The sequence below is a fragment of the Chenopodium album genome, chromosome 6 (assembly GCF_948465745.1).
Source record: "Chenopodium album chromosome 6, dcCheAlbu1.1, whole genome shotgun sequence".
Lineage (NCBI taxonomy): Eukaryota > Viridiplantae > Streptophyta > Magnoliopsida > Caryophyllales > Amaranthaceae > Chenopodium > Chenopodium album.
This window is the reverse complement of record NC_137839.1, coordinates 77,973,920-77,995,127: the sequence shown is the minus strand read 5'-3', so window position 1 is coordinate 77,995,127 and position 21,208 is coordinate 77,973,920. Positions and strand designations below refer to the sequence as shown.

The following is a 21,208-nucleotide window of genomic DNA, read 5'->3' as shown; positions in this document are numbered from 1 at the left end:
TCTTAAACTGTTAAATTTATCATGTCCGGCCATGACACATTGATATGGGTCGAGGGTCATGCATGAGCTTCATTTATAATAGATCGGCACAACTATATTTGAACCCGTTTCAAACACGGCCTACATGGCTACATAGTTGACTACTTGAGTATTCTTGTGAATATTGCTTGCTCTCCACGACTCCACATACACTTGTTTTATAATATCAACACAATACACCTCATAAATCCAACCATAATAAAAAGTAGAGATCATCAAATATCCTCCATGATTCCCTGATTCTCTTTGTCTTCCACCTCTCCCAACTTCCGCATAAAATTCCCAGTATAAAAAAAAAAAAAAATCCCATAAAAACAACAAATATCGTAACAACAATAACTAAATTAAATTTTATATTTATTTATATATAATAATAATAAAAAGAAATCCAACGATTTTTGTTTCCCGATTTTTGTGGCGCGAAAATCATGAAAAACGACAGTTCAACTACAGAAGACGACGGTCCTCTCTCCTTCTTCTCGACAATCGGCGGCTTTAATGGCGGCGTTGGCGACGGCGAAGAGCTGTCGTACGTTCCGCCATTGAATTTTGCAATGGTTGATAATGGCATTTTCAGGTCTGGATTTCCCGACACTTCTAATTTACAGTTTTTGCAAACCCTAGGCCTCCGATCAGTCATGTAATTCTCTCTCCTCTCTTTTTTTTACCTCAATTTTTAATTTTAATTTTTTTTTTTAACTGATTTTTACATTATATTTTTAAAATATTGATTCAATTTTTTTATTTTTTTTTTTAATGGTGTGATTTTGTAGATGTTTGTGTCCAGAGCCATATCCGGAGGCGATCGCGGAGTTCTTGAAAGAAAATGGGATTCATCTCTTTCAATTTGGCATTGAGATGAGCAAGGTTTGATTTTTGGAAAGTTTGATCATTATTTTAAGCTTTGAATTTGAATTGGTCAAATCAATGTTAAGCATATAGTCAATGTAATATGGAGTGACATTGTGAACAAAATATATAATTTATTATGGATATAATTAAAGTAAAAAGTTATTTTTGTCATCTTTTTACATTTTTTATAACATACCTGGGGTAATTTAGAACCTACTAGACTAATGAGTAATTAATCCGGATTAGAATCTAATAGGGGGAATGATTCTTCTAGTTGATGCAAACACTTGTTGGTGGTTTCGGCCTTTCAGTACTTCTTATTGTGAATTTGTGAATGAATTGACTTGCCAAGTTGCCTTTGGGATCTATTCACCGAAAAATGATCAAGTTGCTTATTGTGGAAAAGAATAATAAAGATAAAGAACAAGGAATTGAGAATAAAGATTAAAGAAAATAATACCAAAGATTATTTAGCAACAAATGTAGAAATTTGTATGACAAATTTTTTATTGAATTAATCTTGCATGAGATATATGGCAAGTACATCAACCGGTCTTTTGAAGTTGAGGCGTAAAAATATGTTCTTTTGGAATCTCAGAAAGTTGAACTCTTTAATTGATAACTTGTTGAAATTGGAATCTGGGCGATTGTTGTTGCTGCTGTTTTCTGTGTTATAGAATGGACTAGTATCAAACTCAAGTCATGTTTAAGCTCACTACTAACTGGCACGAAATCTATCATTCTTCTTAACTGCTCGGATGATATTGTTAACTGAGCACCTAAAATTTTCAAACTAAACTGCTGAAAATGTGTCAAGAGGAATTGATAAATGAGAATTTGGAACCACTATTTGCGTTGTACAAGCTACGTTATCGTTGTGGCAGATTGGTAATTAGTGACTGTTTCTGTCCATATTCTCATGTGCCATGAGCAACCTTGTTTTGGATTGCAGGGAAATAAAAGGGTTGTTGGTGCCCAGAACATCTTCATAGGATAGTTACTACGAAGCAGGTTTTTTTTTTGGCAAATTGAGTGTTTTCGGGATTTGAAGGTTTTCATGCTGTTGGAGGCTTAGAGCCAGCTTTTAAAATCACTAGATTTTTTTTTTTTAACGGGAAAATCACTAGATTTATAAACATGATTTGTGAGATTTGTTAGATATAGTTCATGTTAGTCTTCTTGATAGCTCAACTAGAGAGTAGAGACTCGTTTGACATCATAGCTTCACTTTATTATCAGGTATTTCTATGCTTGATAATGTAGACTCGTTTGACATCATAGCAACTCTTAAGCAAGCTAATTATGCACCACAACTCTTTGATAAACTTATTAGTGTGTATAGTGTATACATAATGGTTTTGCATTAGCTATCATGTTCTTGTTCATCAAAGTTTGAACTCGAAGATTGATTGAGCATCAGTATAGTTCATCTTTTTTACCCTCAATCTTGTGTACAATTTATGCAGGAACCATTTGTTAATATTCCTGAAGATAGGGTACGTGAAGCTCTGAAAACTGCTCTAGGTATGTAGAGCTTATTAGACCATAAATCTACATTCAGATTACAATTTCAGTTTCACTCGCCTTACATCTTTTCTCCTCTCCTGTGTCAAGCAGATGCAAAAAACCAGCCAGTTCTTATACACTGCAAGCGTGGAAAGGTGTGATTATCACCTCTGTATTCCTTGGCTTCTTGCTTTTATATTATTGCAGTCGCATTGTTTCAAGCAGTAGTAGCAGTCAGGTAAACCATCTATGTTATGTATGCAGCACCGAACAGGATGTCTTGTGGGATGCTTAAGGAAGCTGCAGAAATGGTGCCTGTCCTCAATCTTTGACGAGTACCAGAGATTTGCTGGAGTGAAATCTAGGATATCTGATCAGAGATTTGTGGAGACGTTCGACATTTCAAGCTTGAAAAACACTCCAATGCAATTTTCATGCTCAAAGAGTAGATAACATGACAAATACCCTCCAACATTCTTATGTCAGGGTTGCATTCAGCTGCTAGTCATTGTACAAATTCCATATAATGTTCAGGATTCAGGAAGTCATTTTTCTTATTGTGTGTATCAGTGTGTGATGCAGTATCCTCTGACAGTAACAAAGAGATCAAATTAAACACATTTTTTTCCACAATTGAAAGCATCCTTAATAGTTATAAATCTTCCAAATTATTCCAAGAACTCCATAAATCCACATTTGTCCATAGATCGGATTCAGTCAATTTTTGATATGCGGTAATTTAAGGTGAATTTATTTCCGATACAGTTTGAGCTCAATCAGCTTTCAGTTCGAGCTCAATCAGTAATTCGAGCACAATCAGTTTCCGTTACAGTTTGAGCTCAATCAGCTTTCACTACAGTTTGAGCTCAATCAGCTTACAGTTCATGCTCAATCAGTAGTTCAAGCAAAATCAGTTTCCGTTTACAGTTCGAGATCAATCAGCCCGTTTATACATCCAATGAGCAGGTTAAACAGCTAAATCAATTCATAAGCATAACTAAGCTATCATACAAATTTTATCAACAAATCTTTCGAAAAAATTCTCAACAAAGTAATTTCAAATCAAATCAAAAACAGTTTTTAAATCGAAAACTTATAACTTAAAAACGCATCAGCAAAATAAAGTTGTCCACAAGGAAAAGATTCAAATTTTCCATTCGTGTCAAATTTCTGCATAATATAAAACATCATATGCGCTCTATTTAACATTTATTTATCATCAAAATCATCGAAAACCCACAAAAAAGAAAAATCATAAACCCTAGAAAACAGATTAAATATGTAGGCGAGTCAACAATCGAATCGTCAATAGATAAAAAATGTACAAGATGACGACTGAAACGATAGCTCGTCTTCATTTTTGCCTTCTTTTTCGATTGATGAAAGATAATTATAATTTATCTTTCCTCTAATTATACGAATTGAGGCTTAATTTCAAATTTTATAGAATTAAAATTGACATAACTTAGAACCAAATTTAACCAAATTAAAGGAAGATTGAGATTGAAAATGTTAATGCTAATAAAGGAAGATGAAAACGAAGAAGCTAAAATGAGTGAAGATGATGGAACAATACAAATTGAAAGTCAGGTTTTATAGGAAGGCGGTTACTAAGTTTTGTAACCCTAGTTTGTGTTGCGTTATTTACTATTATGCCCTCATCATTCCTTTATTTTTTTTATAAGAATTAAAAAATATATATTAAAAAATTATATTAATTCTATGCATACAAAGTATGGAGTATTTCGTAATAAGGGCATGTTCTCATTGACTAAACTCAGCTGAATTGAACTGAACTGGACTGAACTTATTAGAGCTGAACTGAACTGAAATGAAATGAATATTTTATAAGAGAAAGAAATTAGGAGCTGAACTGAACTGAACTTATTAGAGCTGAACTGAACTGAACAAAATAATTGTATGAAAACAGGCCCTTGGAAGATAGTTCTTCGTAATAGAGAATTAACGACCTTCACATTGTAATTAGACATTTTTAGGGATGGCAATTTAATCCGAGTTCGATTCGAATCCGATCCGATCCGAAGGAAAAAATCCGATTCGAATCCGTTTAAAATTAGTCCGAATCCGAATCCGATAAAATAGATCCGAATCCGAATAGGAGGTGGATCGGACTTGGACCCTACGCAAAGTCCGACGGAGTCCGATCCGAGTCCGAATCCGAGAGTATAAGCATATGCTCTATAACTTGGGACAATTATTTGCTTGTTTTGTAGCAAAATTTTGTTATGTAACTTAGTTTATAATTTAAATATGTTATGTTTATACTTTAATTGGTATGACAATACAAGCAATTATAGGTATATGACATTACAAAAAATAAAAAAAAATAAAAAATATTCGGACCATTTCGGAGGTCCGAATAAACGGACCGGATTCGGATCCGAAAATTACGAGTCGGATCGGATTCGGACTCAAATTTTTCGGATTCAGACTCGGATTCGGATCCAAGTCCAGGGTCCGTTTACTAAACGGATCGGATTCGGATTTAGCCACATCCGACCCGAATTCGATCCGTTGCCATTCCTAGACATTTTCTTATATATGAGAAAATATCACAGTTGTCACCTATTCTTAATGGCTTTCTTATTACCCATACGCGATACAACCCAATACACATATCTTATACAAATCTTGAGTTAAACTAATGCTAGTGATTTAACTTTTATTTAATTCCTTTTTTCAAAATTTAGCAACCCTTGTATTGTGATTTCACCTATCATTAATGAATTGCAAGCATTTATTTTTGTTTACTATACACCCTTAAAACCCTAATACTAGTATGTGATACAAATTCCTACTTAAAGCCAATAATGCAACTTGTTGGCTCTTAATTCCATTTTCTCTCTTGTAATCTGCATATTTGTTATTATATGGATTAATCAAAAGGACAAGTCTTCTAAAATCTAAACTAATAATGCAATTATTGACAATTAGACTTTTTTGAAAAGGAAAAAGGTCTAACTAATTTTATGCAACAAATAAAATGATGGTTATGAGAGCCTCGAATTTCACACCATAACATTGACGTAATGAGATTTATGACCTTAGTCTTAACACGTTATCTTTTCATTGACAATTTCAGAGTTGTGATATCAAAGTGTAAAAAGATGTCAAGTTCATTGCAACAACTATATGAAGTAATTTTCTATAACAAAACTATATCGAATTAATGATCTGTCATTAATAATCCAGATATAAATTCGTCATGAACCTAAACATTGTAACTTAAATGACTAACCTTTCGTTATTTATAGTTGCATTCTATTTTTAGGAGAAAAATTAATTTTCAATATAATCATAGTTCATCTTAATATTTTAGAGCAAAAATCTCAATGAAATTAGAGATTGTAAATGAGATTAATCCACAACTCAATCCAAAGTAGGTGGGTGATGGAATATAAAAATTAAATATTTTAGTACCAAAAAAGAAATAGGGAAAAAGGATAAATACATTTTTGGAATGAGCAAAAAGAAGAGATTGAGCTCCATGACTTGTTCTTGAACCCATTTTTTACCTTTTCCTTTTTTTTTTTTAGGGTTTCACTTTTCTCTTTCTTCTGAAAACTCTTCCATAAACCCCATCTTACACCTCTCCCACCCTTTCTAGAACATTCATCCGAGGGGTGTTTATCATTTCCATCAAATCTATCTCCACCATTTTTCTGGGTTATCTCAAAGGCGTTTTCTGGGCTATCAGATAACACCAATCTATCATCAAAGGTCAGAACTTTCATTATTTGTAAGTGGGTTATCTTTATTTCTCTTTAATATCATCTATATTTGTATCGAAATTCATAATTTAGAATACCCAACTGCTCAAATAATTGTAAAGATTGAATCTTTTTGATAAAATTGTCAAAAATTCAGTGTTTTTTTGCATAATTCTGGGATAATTTTGAAATTGTATGGGGAAGTCTGGGGGTAGGAGAAAGAAGGGGGCAGGAAACCAAGGTGTAGCTAGTGATGCTGCTCCTAACAATGCAAACATTGCTAGTAATGGTAACATAGATTTGGATTCAGCTGTTTTTCTGAAAAGAGCTCATGAGCTAAAAGAGGAAGGAAATAAGAGATTTCAGGCCAAAGATTATGTGGGTGCCCTTGAGCAATATGATAGTGCTATTAAGCTAATCCCCAAAACCCACCCTGATAGGGCTGTGTTTCATAGCAATAGGGCTGCTTGTTTGATGCAAATGAGACCAATTGATTATGACAGTGTCATATCTGAGTGCACTATGGCCCTTCAGGTTCAACCTCGGTTTGTTCGGGCTCTTCTGCGAAGGGCTCGGGCTTATGAGGCTGTAGGGAAGTATGAAATGGCTATGGCGGATGTGCAAATTCTTTTGGGTTCTGATCCTAATCATGGGGATGCTTTAGATATTGCTCGTAGGCTTCGGACGGCTCTTGGGCCTCGTCAGGAGGCTCAACAGGATCTCCAGAGCCGCCCATCGCCTGCTGCTCTTGGAGCTTCTGCTGTTAGAGGTGCACCTATTGCTGGCCTTGGCCCATGTTTGCCTGCTAGGGCTCCACCTAAGAAGGGTGCAGGGGTTGGTGGGGGAACCAATGGTGCATCGAGTAACAAGAATGAAAAGCCACAAATTGCAGCAACAGAAAATGGTCCTGATGTCAAAACACAAATGCCAAAGGTTGTCTTGAAACCCGCAACTGGTTCTTTTAAGTCCAATGATAAGCAATTGAAGGGCAGTTCAAAGGATCACGTACCTGCACCATCCACTTCCATGTCTGCTCCTAGGCCATCTCAAGTGGCCGCCATTCAATGGAGGCAATTGAAGCTTGTGTATGATCATGATATAAGACTAGCCCAAATGCCGGTGAATTGCAGCTTCAGAGTTTTAAGGGAGATTGTGGGGCAACGATTTCCATCATCAAAATCTGTTTTGATCAAGTACAAAGATTCCGATGGTGATTTGGTGACTATAACATGTACCAGTGAGCTAAAGTTGGCTGAAGCTTATGTGGACAACCTTGTGCCGAAAGATCCAGAAAGTGATAAGTTAGAGTCATTTGGAATGTTAAGATTGCATATTGTTGAAGTGAACCCTGAACAAGAACCACCTGTAGTAGAAGAAGAAGAGGAGCAGGAGAAGCCTATGGACAGCGAGGAAATCAAGGGAGATGATGGCTCTCACTCTTCGATTGGTGACTGTGGAGTGGATTCCATCGGGATTGAGGCAGACAAGTCAGATGACAAGACATCAATAGAAATCCATAAAGGAAAGCCAGAGGTTGAAGAAGGAGAATGTAAGGAGGTGGAGATGGATGATTGGTTGTTTGAGTTTGCTCAGCTTTTCCGAAACAATGTTGGTATTGATCCTGATGCTCATGTTGATCTGCACGAGATTGGAATGGAACTGTGTTCTGAGGCTCTTGAAGAGACAGTCACAAGTGAAGAGGCACAACTTCTCTTTGATAAGGCTGCTCTGAAGTTTCAGGAGGTTGCTGCATTGGCTTTCTTTAACTGGGGAAATGTTCATATGTGTGCTGCAAGGAAAAAGATCCCGGTGGATGAGAATGCATCTCAGGAGGTTAAGGCGGCACAGCTGCAGAAAGCATACCACTGGGTTAAGGAAAAGTACTCCTTAGCCAAGGAGAAGTATGAGGAGGCACTTTCGATCAAGCCAGACTTTTATGAAGGGTTACTTGCTATGGGGCAGCAGCAATTTGAGATGGCAAAGCTTCACTGGTCTTATGCTCTGGCAAAGAAAGAGGATCTTTCAAGCTGGGACTCAACAGAGACATTCGAACTCTTTGACAGTGCAGAGGAGAAGATGAAAGCTGCTACTGAAATGTGGGAAAAGTTAGAGGAGCAGAGAGCCAATGAACTGAAAGACCCAAATTCAAGTAAGGTGGAGGAGTTGCTAAAAAGGAGAAAGAAATCAGGAAATGATGGCGAATCCTCGGGTAAGATTCCAAGTGAGCCAACTCCTGAGGAATTGGCTGAGCAAGCAGTTGTAATGAGATCACAGATTCATCTCTTCTGGGGTAATATGCTATTTGAGCGCTCTCAAATTGAATTTAGATTGGAAGTTGCCAATTGGAAAAAGAATCTCGATGCTGCTGTTGAACGTTTTAAGTTAGCAGGAGCTTCAGAAGCTGACATTTCTACAGTTACAAGCAATCATTGCTCCAATGGAGATGCAGCTGGAGGAGAGGAGAAGAAAGATGATAATGCAGTTGTGTCTTCTGAAACAGGTGTCCAAGTTGAGGCAACGTGATTTAAGCGGATATATTATGAGTGTTCCAGTTTTCCAGGCAAGTCAGGAATGTCACTAGCTTGAGATCATCACCTGGGTGTCCTATAGAGCAAGGTAAAGACAGGGTAGATTTCACCCCTTTTCAAATGCATAATCCAGGGCCGAATATTGGTGCTCGGGTTCTAAAGCAAGAGTATATGATGGCTATTGATGGTTTCAGAATAACATGTGCTTATGATGCTTATGTTACACAAATGTAGCATTTTTGTTATCTTCATAAGTTAGAACCTCTGATTGATAGATTTTTTTTTTTTTTTTTTCCCTTCATTTGTTTGGCTTGCTTAAACTTAATATTGAATTTTTGAGTGCCAAACTTTTCATATCCTTAATGTCTCAGTCTTTGGGTTTTATGCTTCAGTAATTTTTCTAATGCTACAAGTCCTTATATAGTTTCATCTCTATGTTGTTTTGAGCTCATAGCCGTAATGGGGTGTTATTATCACATTTGTTTCTCTACAAATCCGAACTCTCTTGATTCTTGCAACCGTGCCTGATTGGCTGACGGTAATCTCATTGGTGCTCGTATTGATTTTTCTCTCAAAGATGGTATCCTATTGACTGAGTTTAGAGTGTATTGACCCCATTGGATTTCGATGTGAGTGGAGACATAAAGCTATTAGCTTTGAGGATTCTTGAATGACTCATTGCAGGACAAACATGCCAACAAAATAATGTTGCATTGTGTTTAAATAACTGTGGTGAGTTTGCCGATGATGAGTGCCAAGCTCGCCATTACATCAATCAAGATTTGCTGGCAGACAGATGTTCTGCAATGCAGTTGCAGGTTGAATAGTCAGCCAGTATTACTTCCTACGAGTATTTTAATGTGTTATTCAGATCTTAATTCTGTTATTGTCTATCGATGGATACTTTGTTTTCTAAAGATGATAGCTTTGAGGAAGATGCTTGCTCTCACTAGAATTCAGATGTTGAATGCTGCTGTATTCTGTTCTTTGCTTGCTTGTGTACTAGTTATTATGGTGGTACACCTATAAAGGGTTCTTCATAGACTGTCAAAGTTCACGCGACTCATCTTTCCCCGGAGGTAAGGTAAATTTCTTTTGTTTGGTGTTACAACTTGACTGCAATTATGGTGCTTGTGTTGCTTAAATTGACTGTGTACTTGCAAAAAAAGTAGTCATGTTGATCATTTCCTCCATCCCAGAGCTAAGGTAACATTGCTTTACGACCCGGAGATCAAATAGTGACAAGGAGTATGAGAGAAAAAACTAAAAAAGTGTGTGTGGGTGTAGGCAAGAAGAGAGAATAACTTACCAAAAAAAGCATGTCAACTTAGTTCTGGGACGAAAGGAGTATGTAGTCTCCTTTACCTATTAAGTTATCATCCTGTTTCGAAGTTGCTTTTTTCTTGTACTTCTATTATTCCCTCTTATGTGGTTTTACTTGGTTAGTGTTGCTCATTGGTTTTGTTGGAATAATTGCACTTTAATGTCAATAATATGTTTATATTCATACTATTACTGCAATCATACTTGTATGTATTGCTGTGGCTCCTAGATTTTATTCTTTTGACAGTAGAAAGACAAACAGAGGTTAGGAGCTTTACATAATTGGGTTGAATTCCACTTCTGCTTTCCCATCCATCATATCAGTTATATGCTATCTTAATGCATTTGTTTAAGGATTTTTGCTTGTTTAGTGGGCTGCTTTGGTAGTAATTAGACCGCCTAAGATACCCTTCCTAGTTTAAAAGATAATTAGGATCGAATTGATGCTAGATATCTTATTCTCCTTTTATTTAGTCACATAGGATACACAAAAAGACATGGGTATCCAATTCAATGAAATCTTTATGATGGATTTTCTGATTCTTTGATTCTCTTGCTCCTTTTGTCAGTCATAAGCTATGTTACTCGAGCTCGCTAATTTAGACAAAGTAGAATTATGACAAGTCCCATATCCATAGTTAGATGCAGAGTTAGAGAATAAATCAATCAATCAAAGCCTTAATCCCATAAGTGAGAGTTGGAGTCAAAGTAACAAGAATATATTATGACTATCTGAAAAATCCCTGTTTTGATCTTGTGCTCATCTTCTTGCACTTCTTTTTATTTCACTCTCTGTTACAAACAAGAGGAAGATACTACGTACTTCGTATATTTGAGTTCAGGCAGAGTGATTGGACTTTGAGCCTTGACTAACATAGATTATCTGCTAGATTCTGATCATGCTTCAAAGACACCATTATTGCAGAAGAAATGAAGAATACACCTGTTCTAATACTCTACCATGAATAATGGTTAGGCACATCTTATTGTTGAACCGATAAATTGCAACTCGACTGCTGTCTAACTCTTCTGTCCTTAATATCTGATCTTTGGAATATAAAGTTGATGAACACAAACATGTAGGAAAATAATAATCTTTCAGATGAACAATATCTGTCTTGCTTTTACTGTTGTTTCATTGTTTTGTTTTTTTTTTTGGTTCCTTTTCTTATCTTTGCTCATATAATATAGGCATATAGCATATGATTCTTGCTTCCAATAACTGTAAAGTATATGTGCTTGTTTATAGCCATCAGGAGCATGAAGTATATATTATAATCGAGTGATTCGTATTTTAAAATTTATGTTAGATTTTATTGATTACATGCTTTACAAGTTGATTACAGACTTAACAGCTAACTGTTTGGGGAAGAAATGTGAGATATTGGTCCATCACCTTAATAATCTATTTACTTTCTGGGCCATTCTCTTCATCTTTAGGTGATGGGAATTAATGGTTGAATGTGATTATTGATGTTTTTTTAAGGAGTGGACCAAACAATATCTTGATCCGTTTGTACAAGATACCGCCTTTGTTATTGCAGGAGTAAGGCTCCCCTGAACTTGTATGGCTGAGATTATCTGGTGGTTGAATGATTGTTCTTGTTCGATATATTCACCAGCTTTACATCGATTAGTTCGAGTAATGTTTGTGAGTACATTCAAGTATTCAACCCCCCTTACCTTGCCCATAACGGGACCAGGGGAGTTGGTTTAGAGGCATCGGTATATTATTGATGTTCATATTCGATCTTTTGTTATGGTTGGTTGTTTATATGCATTACAACAGCACTAGTCATTTCTTGTTTAACCCTACTTGATTGTCTAGAGATCAATTGAAAGGACTATATATGTATCTTCATTTATCTTATTTGTATAGGGTACAACACGAGAGTCGTTTGTTCTCATCACGTATGACTTATAAGTTAGTTTGACATTGACTTGAACTCGGCTCATAAAATACTTTAGCTTCGGTTTTGTATATGCCTTTTGACTAGAGCCGATCATGGTCAAGCTACGACCAAAATCATTTCGGTCAAGGGTTGAGGCCGGTTAAGGCCGAGCAGGCCTAAGACTAAACTGGTCAGCAATTGCTATTCAGATTCAGGCCGAGCCACGACCTCGAATAATGCTGTACCCTGACCGGAATCGAAGACTTGACCAGCTCTATAAAATGACACAGCTGGTGTACTTCCTAGTTCCTACTATCCAGATATTACGGAGTAGAAAATCTGATAGTAGACGATCATTTTCATACATATAATTATTGCCAAGACTACAACCATTTATATTCTCTGTACAAAAGTAAGAAAACTACTGCTCTGATTTTTCCAAAAAAATAATTTTTTTTTCAAAAAAAAAAATCAAATCTTGCCAATATTAATGTTATAGGTTTCTAGCTGTCTGCATTGTATAATGCTTAAATAATTGTTGTACAGTAGTAAAATATATTTTCTTCTGTCTGTAAAGTTGAAGTTTTTCCTGTCTAGAATTGTCTACACATTTTCTAGTAGTAGTAATTACTGTAATATTTTTCAAAGAAAATGGGTCAATTTTCTGACTTTGAAGCAATTTATAAGTAGTAGCTGTACAAGTTTACATGTTTGAACATTCAGAAAATTCAGCAAACACCTAACCTTGTACTCCTATGTCATACTTTTATGTTCAAGTAACACTAACACATGATTGCTTAAGTGAAAGATGATTCTATTTCCGTATAATAAGTCGCGTTTCTATTTATGTTACATATCTAGAAATATTATGGAGTACGAACACCATAAATTTAGTAGTACTATAAATCATCTAATACAGATCACATATGTGGAGTCGTGAAGAAATATAAAATATGAAGCGTATATATTAAAGAATATTAATGGTATCTAATCTAATTCCTTGCAAAGAATTTCAATCTCCGGTGTAAGATTTATTCATTTGATGATGTGAATATGGTCACGAATGCACGTAATCTTATTCTTATTCTATCTGAAAATGATACTGTACAATTCAATACACATTAGTGATCCTTCTTCAACCAAATACTCCCATAGTTTCAATTAATGTCTTTTGCCTTTAAAGACTCGATATTTTTATGATGTTTATTAGGACATTTGATCTTGAAAGGTGAAACAACAATTATTTAGGGACGGAGGGATTGAAAATACGGATTATTATTTTAGTACTTTTTATAGCTATGTGTCATTCAAAAAAAAGGAACTGTTACAACTTGGTAGGATTCTGTTTGGTAAATGATGAGGAAATGTGGATTTTTTAATACCAGAAAAATTCTCAAAGATCACATCAGAATTGGTAAAAAAGATCTTTCTTCTTGCAATTAAAAATTCTGTTTGTTTCTTCCTTTTTGTTAAAAATAAAAAAATAAAAAAAAGATTCCAGCTCATTTTCTGTAGATAAGTGTAGTACAACTTCAACAGAATAATCAAATGCAACTTTTAAGATGTCATTTTTATTTTTCAAGATTTTAAGCAAAGGTAAAAAAAAATCAGGCACATAATTAAAAGACTATTTTATTAAATACAGTACTTTAAACTTAACTTTTTTTGGTCACTTTTTACAACAAACATAAAACACACACATTGATAAATGGGAATCTCATAATATCAAACATAAACATAAACATCATGAACAATGAAAAATTCCAAACTCCTAATCATAACAACAAACTCTAATACAAGTTAACTTGATGGCCCTTTTAGATTTTATATATCTATATATATTATTAGGTAAACACATCATTTGATTAGGAAAGGTTGGATTATTAATTAAGCAGTTGCTATTGGACCCAATTTCACAGTGCTTTCTACTGCCTTCATAGCCTCAAATCTTGGTTCCTTCTCCTGGAACTTAAGCCCTGCATAGAGTTTCATGTAGTCCTCAAACACGAATTTCGGGTAGGCCGAACTCTTCTCCTCCTGTTTCTCTAGCAGTTCAGGCGCCGGGTAGATCACGGCGTCGCTGCCCGGGTTGTAGAATGAGGCTATTGACATCCTGTTCCCATCTGTTTGTGCTATCACCCGGTGCATCACACTCTTGTACTTTCCATTACTTATAACCTATAGTCAAAATTTTGGTGTTATGATTGTTTAGCTAATTATACATAATAAAACATTACAACATGGACAACTTGTAATAAATCCAATGTGACACAAACAAACTCAAACATGACACGACAAGTTTATATGTTACCCGGTGTACAATTTAGTTTTATATGGCATATTTCGTGAACAATACGAATTTGAAGAGACATAATATGAAACATTTACCTATTTAGTTTTACTGTATACATATCTATAATAGTAATGTTACATAGATTTAGACAATCGACAAAGTACGTATCTAGGTGTAAGGCTCAACAATTTCAGAAAATAATAATTTGTGTTTTTGGCTTAACTTGATATTTAAACGCCCATGCTTGTATAGTCATATCTAGTATGTACGTATCAAAATGGTAAGTAAGTGTACGTGTGACGTGTCATACTAATGTGTTAAATAAAGATATTTAAGGGTGGAGATTGGATCGATCCCTTTATGCTCCCCCCTCTCTCAAAGTGTCTAGCTAGTCCGTTATCACGAGTCAGGTTTACTCGTGCAGGATTTCGACTCGTTAGGACAAAAGATATATAATTACCTCAAGTTGGTCACCCAAGTTAATGACAATGGAGTGCTTCATAGGTGGGACATCAACCCATTGGCCATCTTTAAGAAGCTGCAACCCACTGACTTTGTCATCTTGAAAGAGGAGGATGATTCCACCAGCATCAGTGTGGGCCCTGAGCCCTTTGATCAAGTTTGGCTTAGGACATGGTGGATAATTGCTAACCTTTGTACCAAAAGTGGGTCCATTGGCTCCATAAAATGCCTTCTTTAAGTACCCTTTTTCTAGCCCAAGGTTCTCACAAAGTAAGTCCAAAAGTTGCTCTGCTAGCTTCTCTATTTCTCCTGCAAATTTCTTCATCACCTTCCTACAAATTACACATCACAAAAAATAAAGTAATCAATTCGCCGCAATAACATGAACTGTTATACTGTATCTAAAAATCTGCAGAGGTTCAGATATACGCAACCTTATCCATGACAAAAAAAAAAAAAAAAGGTGTACCTGTATTCATCGCTGAGATCAGGGATCTCGGCGATGTTAGAGGTGGGACGATGGCGAAGGAAGAAAGTGCTTTCCCAATCAATATCATCAATCTCAGACTGAGCATTTTCAAGGCCTTTTTGTGCTACCATCTCCTTAAACTTTTGTTCCATGCATTTCTTGTAGTGTTCTTTTGTTATTCTTTCCACAGTGTCCAACAATTCAGTTGATATTGGATGGTTCACCACCTAAATTAACATAATACGAAATTTTTTTTTTTAAAAAAAAAAGAAAGTTACACATATGTTTACTTTAACAATAATGTAATGTAATAATGTACTAAATATATAAATATGAACGAACTAGTAGCACTATCAATTCGGGTTGACAGTTCGATTTAAAAATTACCTCGAAAAAGCCCCAGTTTTCACAAGCATCCTTGATTTTCTCCATAATAACATTCCTCTCATCACCATTAAGCTTCTCCATATTAACAATTGGGAAGTTTTCCATTGTTTTCTACCTTTTTTCTAAACTTGAAATCTTACTTGTATTTGGTAAAAATGACTTAATATTAGTAGTGTATACAACTTTGGCATGTATTGGTAAAGTTTTGGGCTCTATTTATAGGCAAAATATTATAAAGAATGCTCAAAAGTTTATGGAGAAACCTGCAGGAAAGTAAGAAACCTGATTTTTTATTTTTATTTTTTTATTATTAAAAAATATTGTTAAAACGTTGGATATAATATGTACACGTGGAATATAAATGTGAACACTCTTGATGGGCCACATAATAACCATAAAAATTGGTCTTGACCATCTTTTCTTGTTCAGTGAGGGTGGGCCCATACCCAAGTGTTAAACTGTTAAACAGCCCAAATTAACAAGTTAGATGACATTTTGCCTTTTTTTTTTCTTGGAATTTTGGGGTAGGGGCCAATATGCCAAATCATTTACCATACTCCATACCTTTAAAAAAATAAAATTGCATGCGCCAATCTTTGCTTTTCTTTCATGTTCTAAAAATAAAATATGCCAAATTCATAATCTTTGTATTGATTATTGAAACACTTACTCCTCTAAAGCTATAAACCACCAGCAGTTTACGTATGTAGGATTATGTTGTGTGTGACTCATGTCTTACTTAAGTTATTTGAGAAAAAAAAAAAAAAAAAAAAAAAAGACAATAACAATGCTTTCAACTTCTCTTTGATTTGTACAATGTATTTATTAAATCCTTCCATAATCTAATAATTTATAGGAATATGAGATTAATTAATAGATTATAATTGGTGTGATCATAAAATATTTTGATCGAATGGATTAAACTAGTAAGGATAAAGCTTGTAAAGCTTCATAACCTTTTGTTTTATCCTCATTTATTTCCAATATTAAGTAATTAATTGCTACCTAAGTTGTCTCGATGGTTTTTATTGGATAACAACTCATTCATTTCATATAGTTGAATATCTTGCCATTTAATTTTCCATAATATACGTGTTTGAGCTGTTTCATACTTTCATGCATATACATTATACATGTTTCCTCATATATTTTTGAACCGTCTTCCTTTTTTTATGCTATCAATTTGTTTTTATTTTTTCATATGTTCCATTTTTCTTATTTTTCCTCTTTAAGGTATTCATTTTTTGTACGTATTTATGAACAAAATATTAATTTCTTAGATTTGTCTTTCAGATTTTTTTTAAAAAATATTGCTAAATATAGTGTGATAATGGACAACTTATGTACACTAATGGAACGGCGAAAAAGTTAAATTAACTTGTAGAACTTCTAAAACCTTTTTAAAGGTGATGTTAAAGAGTTTGTTAGTATATGTTATTGCCCTTAGCTTTAGAAATTTTCCTCCTTTTGCGTTACGTGTGTCATCATTTAATTTCTTAATCTTTTGAACTTCATTTCAAATCCCCTAATAACTAATTAAGCTATCTTCTTGATTTTTTATTAAAAGAAATACTTACTAAAAATCAATTTTAATTAATTAGCAATATAAATCTATTCCAATTGGTAAATATGAGTAACTTTATATATAAAAACACAAGTGCTAGATAAAATCATTTTTTCTGTTCAATAATAATACCGTTTCTTTTTAGTCTTTCCATTTACTGTTTATATAAAATGAAGTTTTAAGTAGAAAGTAGGTCTCAATTTTCACTGTTTAGATAAGAGAGAGAAAGTTGATTAGAAGTATTGGTATTACGGAATATTATTCTTGTATATAAAATTTTATGCGGACTATGGGGTGAGGATAAAAAAGAACGAAGAGTGTAAGTCTTTTTTTTTTTTTTTTTTTTTGACGGGAGAGTGTAAGTCATAACCAATAATAAATAAAACGAAATACTACTATAAGCTTCAACTAGTATATTTTTACTTCAGTTCTTCAAATGAAGATCGAGTACAAATCATTATGGATATAAGACAATTCACGACATTGAAATTTATAATTCTTGTGTGCATGCATCAAGATTTATCAAACTTTTATTTTTTTTTTAGACAAAGATTTATTATACTTTTGTATATGGTTGTAACAATGAAAATCAACGGGACCAATACTAAATACATAATTAAATTATTAATTACTCTTCCCCCTCAATACCACACATTTTATTTGAACTTTCAATTATGGAAATACTTGTAATTGCAAAATCTTGGTTTAATGTCATCATCAATTGATATCATAAATTAAGGAATATTCAATTAATTAAATAGTGATTTAGAGTTTTAATTATTTTTTAATTGTTAGAATTGCAAAACCATGGGCATTTCATCATGAAGTCATTGTACCAAAAATTAGGTCATTCCTATGGGCCTCTTTGACTTGACAGAAATTTTTACATTTTTTACCAACCAATCAAACTTTTCATCCAAGATTTACCCACTATTATGGCAGGCTATACTTGGTCTCATTTTATTCTTGCACATGTACTTTTCTTATTTTTACTGTTAGCTCTTCGTGCTTAATTTTAGTCTATTTAGTACTTTTCAACATTTGCTACAGGTGAATCTCATGACTCAATGCTCATATAATAATTGTTGCACATCCAAGTGATTAAATGAATATATATGCATGGTATTATGGTACGGTATAACTACTCTCAAAAAGGTTCATATAATTGTGGTCGATATAGTATATAGATACATGAATTGAAGGATACTACCCGTAATAAACATAGATGTCACCATAAGTTTTAATAAAGCCCGTATCAGTTAGTTAATGGAGTCAATAATTGTTCGTACTCACAATGGTTGCTAATCTATGCTTCAATAATGTTGTGCATAGCTAGAGTAGGTTTTAATAAGCTATTGTACGTGATGTGGTAGAGATCAAGGCATAACCCTAATCTCTCTGAAATAATTTAATTTACGTAGTATGGATCTAATTGTAGCATGTATAACCGGTTGACAATTGTTCATAAAAAGACATAATGTGACAATTCGATAACAAACCTTGATTATAAAAAGATGTATTAATGTATGAATTTGATGACAATTGTTTAAGTGCGGAGTACCATATATATTTTGTCATGTATAGCCTGATTGAGATAGATAAATAAAGTTGTATCATACTCATACTCGTGTCCATGTTATATCCATTAATAGAGCTAGCAGCCTTCCTCAATATTCGTTAAATTTGTAAATGTTAAGTTCAAGAGAATTGTGCGTCGTTTACATGCCTATTGATCATTCCCTTTCAACCGAGTTGAAGTTTCATTACACCTTCATAATAGCTAATAGTACTCGTATAAGATCAACTGTTTAAAATCTGCTTTATGAACAAATTAAAGAAAGTTACTAAAAAATAAAGACGTTTCCTTGAAGATCAAGGATTCCTTTTTTTTTCTTCTTTTTTCTTTTCTTTTTTTGGTATTGGATTTCTACTCTTAGATGAGTCACTTTCTATCATTCCACTTGAGATCATGGACGTACTTGACTCATTCTTAAAGATTATTAATTTCTTTTGAACCTCTTAATTAAACTTGGATGCAACATAACAACTTACATAATCATAATAGTGTTTAGTTGTTTAACAAATTAAAGTTATGCATTAATAAAGAATAATGGTTTCTCCAACGAAAAAACCATAAATACTGAAGAATAAGGTATATATATATGTCTATATGCTCTTCCTTTGGTCCAAAATAGGTATTGCTCCAACCATTTGCTAAAGATTCGTTAGAAATTTACTAATTAAATAAGAAACCAATAAAAGTTGGCTCAAGTGATAAACTGTTTAATGTTGCTTAAAGGAGGTCTTGATCGAGTTCAAGTTTTACCGAATGCTGAAAATACTTGTTGAGAGACTCACCCACTATAAGTCAATGTACAACCCTGGTCGAATCCAGATGTAATCATAGCTAAGCTATGGGTGCAGTGAGGCAAACTACAAAATTACTAAAAACTCCTTCCCATAATAGCATATATGTACATTATATAGTACGGAATATGTCTTTAAACACTGTCCAACACATCTCGAGAGGTGACATTAATACAAATTGACATTTTAAAAAAAAATGTTATCTTTAAGGATTGAACTAGGACAAAAGGATTAGAACGAATGTCAAGGGTGTAAGACAAAATAAAGAGTTTAAGGCAATAGTGAAAACAAAACATGTAATCCATCCGTATTAAAACTTCATATTCTAAGATTCCTAACACTACTAATTGAGTAATTGGTGAAAAAAAAAGTGACGTGCTAAAGTACTAAAATAATTTCACTATGCGTCTATAAGCTAGTGCAATTATATCAAATGAATTAATGATAAAGATATAGTATATAAAACATGTTCGATCTTATAGTTCAGGACCGGATATATGCTTTAAACTCTATCAATTAACTTAAATATGAAGTACGTACTTGACAAATTGATGTAGACAAGTCATATATCAATGCTTAGCTTTGTCATTTATAAATAGTCCTACCAACAGGGATCGCATGCATCAATGTTTCCATCAATTACTACACTGCTTCAGATTCAATGGATATCTATAAATTTAGGTTATATGCATGAATTAATCTTGATCATGCATAATATGCTTTATGACGTAATATTCTTTATAATTTAATTAATGAATATTTCATGTTTTTTATTTGAGCTAGCTAATTAATTAGGCTTTAAGAAATTGAATCTACAATATAAGGATAATGGTACAGTGTAACTTCCCTAGCCACTCAAGTAATAAGTAGATTTATGATCATACAAATTATGGGTTGCAAGAAAGATCCATATTTATGGGAAATAGATCCCACATGCAATGCAAGTAAATGTTTTGTGAACATGACATGTTTTTTTATTTTTTATTTTTTATTTTTTTTGACGATAATGTGGGTTCCCTTACCTTTCTTGATTTTGGTCTAACATTCATATAATTTGCTTTACTTGGGACAATTCTTAATATTTCTTATGGCTTGAATTTCACCTCACAACTCATAAAATCAATTTCATCATGCTTAGTTTACTTTTGGATAAGTTTCCCCTTTAGATTGTTAGCTAGTTGCATCATTGCCCTTTATGATGTTATGTTCCAAATGAGATACAAGTCCCCTTGTTAGAGAATAGAGATGATCAAAGGTATGACAATATGGCATGAATAGATCTAGATGATCTATCGTGTTTGGCTTGAGTTGGCTTTTCATTATTCTGGTCGTATTCAAAAAAAAAAGTGTGAAACATTGTATTAATATACAGATTTCCAAGAAAATGATCGAATTAGGCTATGTTCAGTTCAACATATTTGAATAACAGTTTTCTTATTTCAGAAATAATCAATTCAATCATTAACGCCAAGACTTTAACTAACAACTCTTAGACTTGGGTGCATGCATAATTTTTTAAAGATGTTATTTTGGAATATATATTGGTTGGAGTAATAGAACTAGAAAGCAATAATCAATTATAGTTCTTAGCAAGTAGGATAATTTGTTTGAGTTCCCCCCATAAAAAAGCACAATCTACATTTAAGGATAGATTGAAAATTCTTCAAGTAGGTAACAAGAGTAATACCTAACCTAGTATCTCCGATAATCTTGGCAAATTTTTGACCATTTTTCAATCCATTCATACAATGCAAATATGACTCAACTAATTCTATAAGTGGTAAGAAATAATGTA

The 21,208-nt window shown here is 33.7% G+C and overlaps 2 protein-coding genes, 1 non-coding gene and 1 pseudogene across 5 annotated transcripts; 2 read left to right on the top strand and 2 right to left on the bottom strand.

Moving 5' to 3' along the window:
• The first annotated feature begins 198 nt into the window (after positions 1–198).
• On the top strand, positions 199–3,030 carry LOC145635419 (inositol diphosphatase DSP1-like). The gene is made up of 5 exons (XM_081686698.1): positions 199–679; positions 813–906; positions 2,358–2,415; positions 2,509–2,552; positions 2,662–3,030. The coding sequence occupies exons 1-5, from the start codon at positions 468–470 to the stop codon at positions 2,848–2,850; spliced, it is 597 nt and encodes a 198-aa protein (XP_081542824.1). The 5' UTR covers positions 199–467; the 3' UTR covers positions 2,851–3,030.
• Positions 3,031–3,676: 646 nt separating this feature from the next.
• LOC145637716 (small nucleolar RNA snoR111) lies at positions 3,677–3,813 on the bottom strand. The gene has a single exon (XR_014114452.1). It is a non-coding gene; the product is annotated as a small nucleolar RNA snoR111 (small nucleolar RNA).
• A 2,095-nt stretch (positions 3,814–5,908) lies between these two features.
• On the top strand, positions 5,909–9,085 carry LOC145636465 (protein CLMP1 pseudogene; annotated as a pseudogene). 2 transcript variants are annotated; one of them, XR_014114134.1, is made up of 2 exons: positions 5,909–6,157; positions 6,663–9,085. The product of XR_014114134.1 is annotated as a protein CLMP1 pseudogene, transcript variant X2 (transcript). The 2 variants fall into 2 exon arrangements; XR_014114133.1 differs by having other exon boundaries at positions 5,909–9,085.
• A 4,396-nt stretch (positions 9,086–13,481) lies between these two features.
• LOC145636464 (1-aminocyclopropane-1-carboxylate oxidase-like) lies at positions 13,482–15,686 on the bottom strand. Its single transcript, XM_081688037.1, has 4 exons — positions 15,483–15,686; positions 15,096–15,322; positions 14,625–14,958; positions 13,482–14,049 (listed from the first exon to the last, which is right to left on the bottom strand). The coding sequence occupies exons 1-4, from the start codon at positions 15,585–15,587 to the stop codon at positions 13,759–13,761; spliced, it is 957 nt and encodes a 318-aa protein (XP_081544163.1). The 5' UTR covers positions 15,588–15,686; the 3' UTR covers positions 13,482–13,758.
• Between the last annotated feature and the right edge of the window lie 5,522 nt (positions 15,687–21,208).

Bases quoted from the DNA above. Each gene is read 5' to 3' on its own strand.
- LOC145635419 (XM_081686698.1), top strand. From the start codon at position 468: ATGAAAAACGACAGTTCAACTACAGAAGACGACGGTCCTCTCTCCTTC. The intron at 680-812 runs GTAATTCTCTCT...GTGATTTTGTAG, and splicing joins CTAGGCCTCCGATCAGTCAT to ATGTTTGTGTCCAGAGCCAT. The intron at 2,553-2,661 runs GTGTGATTATCA...TTATGTATGCAG, and splicing joins TACACTGCAAGCGTGGAAAG to CACCGAACAGGATGTCTTGT.
- LOC145636464 (XM_081688037.1), bottom strand. From the start codon at position 15,587: ATGGAAAACTTCCCAATTGTTAATATGGAGAAGCTTAATGGTGATGAG. The intron at 14,959-15,095 runs GTACACCTTTTT...TGTAATTTGTAG, and splicing joins GATCTCAGCGATGAATACAG to GAAGGTGATGAAGAAATTTG. The intron at 14,050-14,624 runs GTAATTATATAT...TTTTGACTATAG, and splicing joins ACTTGGGTGACCAACTTGAG to GTTATAAGTAATGGAAAGTA.